At 52.4% G+C, this 9,905-nt stretch overlaps 1 protein-coding gene across 1 annotated transcript; it reads left to right on the top strand.

Annotated features, from left to right (window-relative positions):
- The first annotated feature begins 2,151 nt into the window (after positions 1 to 2,151).
- On the top strand, positions 2,152 to 5,296 carry IRF2BPL (interferon regulatory factor 2 binding protein like). The gene has a single exon (XM_069017952.1). It carries the CDS (start codon positions 2,333 to 2,335, stop codon positions 4,544 to 4,546), a length of 2,214 nt encoding a protein of 737 aa, XP_068874053.1. The 5' UTR covers positions 2,152 to 2,332; the 3' UTR covers positions 4,547 to 5,296.
- Positions 5,297 to 9,905: the final 4,609 nt, after the last annotated feature.

Raw genomic sequence — 9,905 nt, 5'->3', positions numbered from 1 at the left:
CATAATCAAACTCATTTGCCAGCTTTATAGATTAGAACCAGACACATATAAAATGCTTTAGACAACTAAAAATGGAAATGAGACGCATTGGTGATATGAAATGAAATATTTAAAGGATGGCGGTTTTTTGTCGTGTGAGTTACAAAACGTTATTAACCGAATAGAAGGTATTTTTCCCGTTCGGTGCTGCATGGCTGCTGAGCGTGCCTGTGTAAGGGAGCCGTGGCACCTCGCCATAGAAACACTAAGTCCTTTTAAAGCACAGAGGGAAACCTGTAATGGACGGGGGTTTCGGCGTTTCTAGCAACAAAGGAATCAGGAAGAGGTACTGAAAGAAAGAAATCCATCCAACACAGCCCAGCTGGGAGAGGTTCCGCGTTCGCCGAGCGTGCGAGCGCTTCCCCCCCCCCGCGCACCCTCCCCTGCTGCGCGCTGTCTCCGCGGGCACCGTGCGCCCGGCTGCGCGCCAGTGACGCGATGCCCGTGGCCGCCCGCAGCGCACCGCGCCGGGTCCTGGCCGAACCGCGTCCCCGTGGTGACAGTTTATTATTCTTTGGAGGCGGGCAGCGATGTCGATGTTTGCAAAAACAGCTGCCGACTGCAATGAGAGCAAAAACGGGTTCTGCAGAGCCCCTCCTGGCCACCATGGGCACCGGCGTGGCCGCGGGGCCGGGCGGAGACCGGGCAACTTCGGGGATGGCGGGCGGGAGAATGCAAGCTTGGGGTTTTATTTTGTTTTCCTCCCAGTGTAATGAATTCTCGGCTTATATGCATGAACCGAGGTTGTTTTGAGTAATTTGCCTGTTAACAGTGTTATGCAAATATTAGCTAGCTATTTAAAGGGGAAAATAGAAGAGAGAAAAAAAAAAAGTCGTGCGTTCTCACAGCGCCGGGGAAATCCTATGTCCCTTTACATTAGCGAGATGAGATCACAGCGATTACTCACCTGCCTGGCCTCTCCTACACCCTTGAGCAATGCACAGCACTATCTTTCCCAGCCCAACCTTAAACACTTGGCAAACATGGCTGGTTTAAACAAATCAAAAGTGGAAGAGCTTCTGATGCAGTCACAGGCTTACAAAAACTGTGTCATTCTGTCACTGGGATCACTGAACGAGAAACACGAAATCGGATATTAAGGCGGGATCCCCCCATTTGCCTCAGCAGCCGGAGCGCACGGGAATCCCACCGACAGTCGCGGTGGCAGAACGCCGCGCAGCCGTCACGGAAGCAAAGCGGGGCGAACCGCGGGTTTACAAAATCCCGAAAGCGAGACATCTGAACTTAGAAAGCGCAGTCAGGGAAAAAAACCAACCAACCAACCAAAAAAAAACCCCACCACCCACCACCACGGTGACGACGACTGTGCATGCGCGCCCTGGCCGCGGTGCCGCGGCGGGGGGCCGGCAGCGCGGCCGGGGAGGAGGGTGAGGGCGCGATCTGGCGTTCAAGTTTCCAAACATAGCCGGCAGCGCAGGCTGCCCGCGCCCCGCCGCGCTCCAGCTGCGGCCGCGCCGGGGAGGGCGCGGGCAGCGCGCCGGGCATGCGCGCCCCGCGCAACAAGTGGGCTCTGCGCCGGCGGCCGGGGGGAGGGGAGCGGGGCGCGGGCGCTCGGCGGTGACGCGGGGCCCCGCCCGGGTGCAGCCGAGCCGGGAGCGCGGCGCGGAGAAGGGGAGGGGCGTCGCGGCGCGGGGGGAGCTCGGCGCGGCGGAGGGGGCGCGCAGCCACACGCGGCGGCGCGCAGCACCCCGCGCTCGGACTGCGAGCAGCGGCGAGGATGTGAGTGAGGAGCAGGCGGCGCCGCTCGCCACGCTGCTGCCGCCGCTGCTGCTCCCAGGCTGCCACAGCTCCCCCGGCGCTCGGGGAAGCCGCCGCTGCCGAGACCGAACAGCTCCGTGCGGGTGCCCCTGTCTTGCTCACGGCGGTGGATCAGCACGTACCGAACTGCAAGCTCACGAGGCAGCCGTGGCGGGTGGAAGGTGACCCCCCCATCTTCCTCCGTGCACCTCCGCCTCCTCCCGGAGGAGGAGCAGCAGCAAGCGGAGAGCTAGAGAGCGCAGGGAAACAGAATCGGCTAGAAGGCGACCCCCACCCAGCCAGCCCCCCGGAGGAGTAGTGGAAGCGTTTCCCACCCCACCGGGGCAGCAGCGGCAGGACCAGGTAGAAGACGGCATCTCCGGCAGCAGGAGCGAACTAAAAGCAGACGATCCCCCTTGCTGGAAGGGGCAACAGGATCAGGTACGGAGAGCCACCCCCTCTGCAGCCCGGGGGGGAAGACTGAGCCAGCCCCTATCCCGGCGGCAACGGCAGCAGCTCCCCAGTCAGCAGCACCATGTCCGCCGCGCAGGTGTCCTCGTCGCGGAGGCAGTCATGCTACCTATGCGATCTGCCTCGCATGCCCTGGGCCATGATCTGGGACTTCACGGAGCCCGTCTGCCGGGGCTGCGTTAATTACGAGGGGGCCGACCGCATCGAGTTCGTGATCGAGACGGCCCGGCAGTTGAAGCGGGCTCACGGCTGCTTCCAAGACGGTCGCTCCCCGGGCCCCCCGCCGCCGGTCGGAGTGAAGGCAGTGACGCTCTCCGCCAAGGAAGCGGCGGCGGCGGCGGCCCAGCAGCAGCTCAACCATGTGGATGCCACCTCCAAGGCAGCCTCGGCGGGACTGACCCAGTCGAGCCTGGACCGCTACGGGCTCAGCGCCGCCGCGGCGGAGCAGCGCAGCCGCTTCGAGTACCCGCCGCCGCCAGGCAGCCTGGGCAGCAGCCATGGCGCCCGCCTGCCCAACGGGCTGGGGGGGCCCAATGGCTTCCCCAAGCCGCCTGAGGACGGGCCGCCGGAGCTGAACCGGCAGAGCCCTAACTCCTCCTCCTCCTCTTCCTCCTCCCGTCGCGGGGCGCACGGGGGGCTCGTGTCTGGCCTGCCTCCGGGGGCCGCCGGCGCTCAGATGAACGTGCCCCCCAACCTGCTGCCGCAGACGCTGCTGAACGGCCCCGCCGCCTCCGGCGTGGCGCTGCCTCCGCCGCACGGGGGCCTGAGCGGCCGCGGCGGCGGAGGTCCCCCCGCTCCCTCTGCCTCTTCCCAAGGGGGCACCTGCGGCGGCGGTGCCGGGGGAGGCGGCGGCTCGTCCTCCGAGGCCTGCGGCAAGCGGCCGGGCTCGGTATCCAGCAGTGACCAAGAGCGGGAGCTGAAGGAGAAGCAGCGCAACGCGGAGGCGCTGGCCGAGCTCAGCGAGAGTTTGCGGAATCGGGCCGAGGAGTGGGCCAGCAAGCCCAAGATCGTGCGGGACACGCTGCTCACTCTGGCCGGCTGCACGCCCTACGAGGTGCGCTTCAAGAAGGATCACGCCCTGCTGGGCCGCGTCTTTGCCTTCGACGCCGTCTCCAAGCCGGGCATGGACTATGAGCTGAAGCTCTTCATCGAGTACCCCAGCGGCTCCGGCACCGTCTTTTCCAGCGCCTCCGGCGTGGCCAAGCAGATGTACCAGGACTGTATGAAGGACTTCGGCCGCGGCCTCTCCTCGGGCTTCAAGTACCTGGAGTACGAGAAGAAGCACGGCTCTGGCGACTGGCGGCTCCTGGGGGACCTGCTGCCCGAGTCTGTGCGCTTCTTCAAGGAGCTGGTGGGCGCCGACATGCTGCCGCAGCCCTACCTGGACGCCAGCTGCCCCATGCTGCCCACGGCGCTGGTGAGTCTCCCGCGGCCGGGGGCCGGGGCCGGCGGGGCGCAGGGCACGGCCGCCGCCTCTAGGGGACCTGGCGGTGGCGGCGGCGGCGGCGGCGGCGGGGCGATGCGCAAGAGGAAAGCCTCTCCTGAGCCCTCGGACTCGGCCGAGGGGGCTCTGAAGCTCAGCGACGAGCAGCAGCGGCAGCAGTGGATGGCCAGCCAGAGCGAAGCGCTCAAGCTCACCATGTCGGCCGGGGGCTTCGGGGCGGTGCACGGCGGGGGCCCCCCGCCGCCGCCGCCCCTCGGGCCTCACTCCAACCGGACCACGCCACCCGAGTCCGCCCCCCAGAACGGACAGTCCCCCATGGCCGCGCTCATGTCGGTGGCCGACACACTGGGCAATGCCCACTCGCCCAAGGACGGCAGCTCGGTGCACTCCACCACGTCCACCCGCAGGAACAGCAGCAGCCCCGTGTCGCCGGCCTCGGTGCCGGGCCAGCGCCGTCTGGCCTCCCGCAACGGGGACATGAACCTGCAAGTGGCCCCTCCTCCCCCCAGCACCCACCCCGCCATGGACCAAGTGCACCCCCAAAACATTCCGGACTCTCCCATGGCCAACAGTGGGCCCCTGTGCTGCACCATTTGCCACGAACGCTTGGAGGACACCCACTTTGTTCAGTGCCCCTCTGTGCCCAGCCACAAGTTCTGCTTCCCTTGTTCAAGAGAGAGCATCAAGGCCCAAGGGGCGACTGGCGAAGTCTACTGCCCCAGTGGAGAGAAATGCCCTCTAGTCGGTTCCAACGTGCCTTGGGCATTTATGCAGGGCGAGATCGCGACCATTTTAGCTGGGGACGTTAAAGTGAAAAAGGAGAGAGACCCTTGAGTAAGAAATCCAATCCCTTCAGACTCCTGAAGATGTAGAATTGTGAATATAACAAACTGCAAAAGTTAGTCTTATGTATAGACATTATTTTCGTCGTATGTTTCTATATTTTGAAACAAAGGTATGTACTCTTCTTCATTTGAAGGATAGAGCTGGTTTTTGTTAAACAGAATATAATATTGTTTGGTTACTACATAATACCTGTTCTCATTTCTTTGGCAGTGTGTTGGCTAGGTACAAAGTTAATAGCCCTTAGCGATTACCTGCTGCTGGTGTGTATTTTTGTAAATGTATGCACTTCTCTGAAAGAAGAAAAACACAAAAAAAGACAAAAAAATTTTTTTTTTTTTGCCAAGGCCAGTGTTGATGCCTAAAAAATTGCTACAAAAATGGTGACAGCTTACGTTTTACAAGCCCTGAGTGTTAGTCTTTCACTTTACTTTTTTTTTTTTTTTTCGTTTTTGTTTTTTTTGTTGCAAAACGGTGGGGTGGCTCTGGGGGGAGGGTGTTTTTTGTTGCAAGTTTGTAAGGAAAATGTTTCAGTTTGTTTCTATTGATCTGAACGTTTTTAATCTTCATGTGTTTTTTGTTTTTGCTTTTATTGATGCACGGATGCTTTTGAACAGTAGAGCAAAATGCTGTACATGAGAAACATGCTCTGTTTGTCCTTTATACATTTCTGTAGTTAACAGAACACTGTAATGTGCCTTGGAGCTTAGTAAATTGTAATAAATTCAATTGATATTAATACTTCTTGAGTAGCAAGTTTTATTTTTCTCAAAGCCTAGGCAGTATGCACAAGCCATGTTGCCTTTTTAAAGGTCTCCATTATACCAAGAGTCTGCAGTTTGTTGTGATAATTGTGGCAGTTGTATGCACATTTTCACTTATATGTAGTTGATGGTGTTATCAAACTTACTTAAATCTTGGCACTGTGCCTATTTACATTTCACCTTTAATGTTGCAGTAACGGTTGCTGACTAAGCATTTTCTATTTACTGTTCCTGCATCTCATTTCCTCCTCCCTTCTCCTCCCCCCCACCAGCTCTCCAGCTGCAAGCTGTTTGCAATACAGGATGCATACATTGCCTGCGCAATTTAATAAGGCTTGAGATTTAAAACGAAGCTCCTTTCACCAAAAAAAACCAAAAAAACAAAAAAACAAAACACCAACAAAAAAACCCCCAAACCAACAAAACAACCCCAGCATCATGTGGTTAATAGTTTTAGTTGGTTTTATGAGTGATTGTCAAAGTTGGACATTAGCCATAAACTCATGGTAAGGCAGGACTGTAGCTGAACACAGCACAAAAAAGGGTAGCATGAAATAACAGCTTCTACAGTTGGTGTTGCAGCTGGTGGGTTGCTACCCCATTTAGGCACTGGCTTTTCATAACTTGAATTGATGAACAGTTCAGGGGCTTTATTGTGTTTTCAGGCAAGGAAGCTTTCTTTAAGCACTGAAGTGAATGCTTTCTTTTTGGCAATGATTATATGTGATTCTTTGTATAATTAACTATTTTGTGTGACATTGGCATTTTCTGGAGATAGGGGAGCAGTGTAATACCTGTTAAGTGATCAACAGGCAAAGTAAATACACAGGCCTCATGCTAGCTAGAAAATGCAAACAAACCTAATGTGAACTTTGTCCTTTCTAGTGAGGCAAATGGAGGAAAGAGGGGAAAACCTGAGACAAAACCAGCAGCACTGCAGAAATCCTTTGCAGCTTGACCAGCAGAACATAGAGCTGTTCCAAATGCAACAGTATCAAAGGTTATGAGCTCTTAGTTTTATTGAATAGTAAGGATCCCCACCTGCCAAAGCCCCATAGTTGTATAAAGGAAAGTCTGGATGGCATTTGGTATCTGCTTGGTCTTAATACATACTTGATTTGTATTCCTGGTGGGAAGGATGGTAGAAGCCTTGAGACTATATGCTTAGTGTGCCTACAGATCTTTGCTGTCTTGTATAGATACACACTCTGGCTGTTTCATGTGTGCGGGGAGAGGGTGGGGGTTTGTTATGCTTTGAGATTTAGTATTTGGCATCACTATATCTGTGATTTCAGACAATGACTTTGTGTGTGTATATATCTATTTATTTTTTTCTGCCAAGTGATATATCAGTGCTTAAAAATATCCCAACATATTGTTCTTATGTAATGGATCAAAGAAATAATGCAGAAAAAGAATGTTTTGAGTTAATTGTTAGATTCAAGCTATATGATTTGAGTTAATTGTTGGATACAACTTACATGTTTTTTAGAGTATAGGTTTGTACGGATCCTATTTTCAGTTATTTCTAAGCATGCAATTCTCACACAGCAGTTTATTTTTAAATTGTGAGATAGGGGGACTAACATTGTAAGCTCATGACTGGCAGAGAAAAAAAATTGTACACATGGTTGAAATTCAAGTTTAAACTTAAGGAGAAGTAATATTCATGTGTGAATTGCAACTGCCATTAAAAGAGAAGAACTACTGGCTATTCAACATTTAATTATGTCACAGAAGTGTGAATACCCTGATTTATATAAACAGAATCACTCCTGTAATCTTGATATCATTCATCAGTAGTTATAGCTAGAAAGAGATCCATTTGGCGGATTTTTAAAATTTCAGATAGTTTTAGAGAAGCTCTTATTTTTTGAAACATAAGCCCACTTATGAGACTAATCTGTTCGATTTTTAGCAGGCAAAGGAAAGGTAAGGTGCAGTAGACATAGGTGGAAAATAAGCTTGAAGTGAATTGTAATACTGCAGTTAATTAAAGTTAACCATAGCTACGGGGCGTTTGTTGTATGGAGGTTTTTTGTAACCATGTGACCTTTTCTTTTACTCTGGCTCGTTAAGCAGCCAGTCTGGGCATATTAGCCAGCATTTCTTTGAACCCACTCCATACGTTTTTCTCTTTCTGAAGATGTCCTCAGCTGACAAACAAGTTGTAACCTTTTTTCGAGAAGGAAAAGGGAGCTGCCGAGTGAGTCTCATGTACAGAGATTCAGCTGATTTCTGTATTTTGCAGTAATGCTCCCATCCCCCATACTTGCCAGTTATTTAAGGTACAGCCCAATGTTTGCTTGAATAAATGGTGTAAGTTAATTTATTTGTCCAGGTGGTCATTTATTGTGCTCTCATTCCTTCTTGTAATGGGGAAGTATTGAAATGGTTTATTTTCCCAGGGAGGGTTGTTGTGTTTTGCTTTTTGGTGTGGTTGGTTTTTTTTTTCCAGTTAGATTATTCTTGACATTTCTTTTAATAGCCTTGTAGCCTATTTTCTTAGAAATGGGTTAGAACTTGTGTGTCACTGGATGTTTATTTTTTTAGCATTGGCAGCTGTGTGTGAGTTGGAGATAGAAATGTTTGTGCAGTGAAGAGATGCTATGTCCATTTGGGGGAAATACTACACAATTCCAACAGGAGCTTGAGTTTACCAATGGTAACTGGTGTAATTTAATACAAAACTTGTTATCTTTTTTTATTTGCTTAGCAATGTTGGGCATATGAGCATGCTGGCCTCCCCAAACTAGTCAGGACTAACATTGTTTTGAAACTGCAATCTCTTCAAATAGGCTGGCTGTCAGCACAGCTTTGCAGGGCTGCAGCAGTCACTGGAAGGGGTTGTCTGCTTCTTTATGTGTCTTGTGAGCTGAGATTTTCTTCCCCTCAAGGGAAAGGGCTTTGTCCTCAGAGCTCTCAGGTTCCCAGCTTACTATGCAGTAGTTGCTTTGCAGCTTCCCTTTTCCCTAGGTCTTGCCATTTTCTTTTCTTTTTTTTTTTCAGTATGCAGTCATTCTCCATTCATTGTAGGATGGATTGTGTTGTGCATTAGCAGCCTCTTTCTCTGCCAAAGTGACACATCCTGTAGATTTGCAGCAGAGTACTGAACTGTCACTGTAGTGCTGACTCTTGTAAGGCTATTCTTGAAGCAGAACAGCTTCCCCCTTGGCGTTCAGCCATCAGAATCCATTACAGCGTGCATTTTCTACCCAAAACAGCCCTGTACCTACAGAGTTGTCCTTACAACCATCCTCCACAAGACGCAGAGGGCATGGTTATACCCTCCTGTATAGAAACACACACTGCTGGGTTTATCTTCAAAGTGTCTGAAAACCATGTGCCAAGCTTTTATTGTTTCAGCCCCTGCCTTAAAACCTCTAATGCAGTTTGGGAAAGGGAATGTCTCTGCTGATAGGGAAATGTGAAAAGAACGGCATACAAAGTGTCTCCCCAGGTGTATGTCTTAAAAGAAGAATTAGGCACTTGTGCACTGACTGAGGCTACCACAGGGCTCCTCTGATGAGCCAGACAAACATCTCTGTCTCCACGTGTTTGCCACAGGGCAGCCCAGCCCCATGCTGCCACCCCTGACTGGGAGGCTCTGCAGGAATTCCGTACTTCTCCCTGGGAATGGGCCTGCCTAGCTCCATGAGAAGAAACATGGGAGATTACATGCCATTTCAAGTTTTTGACAGCAAACACACTCTCTTTTAGCCATTCAGGGAACTGTAGAGTGAACAGCAGAAGGGAGCAGTTAGACATGTGAATGGGAGGGGGAGGATGCTCACCAAAAGTCTGTCTGGCCAGTGCAGTCTGCGACTGGTTGGACTGGCTGAGCTACTTGGGGCTAGGTAGGTTCAGGATTCCAAGGTCTGACTGCTTGGCTCGATGCAATGAACCATGATGGTGTAAGTCTGCGTTGCTGAGAGTGAATGCAGCTACCCTGAAATGTCCTCTCTCCCCCTTCACAGACACAGCCGCACAACCGTGCCTGTTGCCGGGCTGAGACTGCATTCTCCTTGCTGCTGTGTGCCTTGCCTTCTCGAAGCGCCCTTGTAAGGTTTTTTGAAGGAGGTGGGAGCAGGGGTGGAGGTGAGGAAGGTCAAGCTTCTTAGGTTTCAGCTGATTTGGCATCCGCTCACAGCCCTCCCAGCCCCCGCTTAGCCTTGCTCGGCCATATGCACTCGCTGCTGCTTTTATGACCCTTTGCAAAGAAACCTTTAGGATGTGAACTGCTGCAAATAGCAATTTATTTTCAGGAAAACGCCCCCTTCTTACACGATCAGCTTTAACAGCGAGAAGACTCTGGTTTTCTGTCGTCCCCAAAGACTGGGGAGGGACGATAATGGAGAGCTGCGCCTTTCTCTCTGGCTGGCACTGTTCTCCCGGCAGTACTGGGTGTGCCAGGCTACCCGCTCCCTCAAGTCTGCTTCACTGGGGTATCTTTCTCTTTTTTTTGGCCAGCGCAAAGGCCCTTTACTTTGTTTAGTGAGTGGAGGCTGAGCCTGGCAGCTCCACCGCAGCACGGAGCGGCTTGGCACTGCTGCGGCTTGGCAGCTTAGGCAGGGACTGAACAGAAC

The sequence above is a fragment of the Aphelocoma coerulescens genome, chromosome 5 (genome assembly GCF_041296385.1).
Source record: "Aphelocoma coerulescens isolate FSJ_1873_10779 chromosome 5, UR_Acoe_1.0, whole genome shotgun sequence".
NCBI lineage: Eukaryota > Metazoa > Chordata > Aves > Passeriformes > Corvidae > Aphelocoma > Aphelocoma coerulescens.
Note: the sequence above shows the minus strand (reverse complement) of the source record. Positions and strands in the feature narration are given on the sequence as shown.

Bases quoted from the DNA above. Each gene is read 5' to 3' on its own strand.
- IRF2BPL (XM_069017952.1), top strand. From the start codon at position 2,333: ATGTCCGCCGCGCAGGTGTCCTCGTCGCGGAGGCAGTCATGCTACCTA.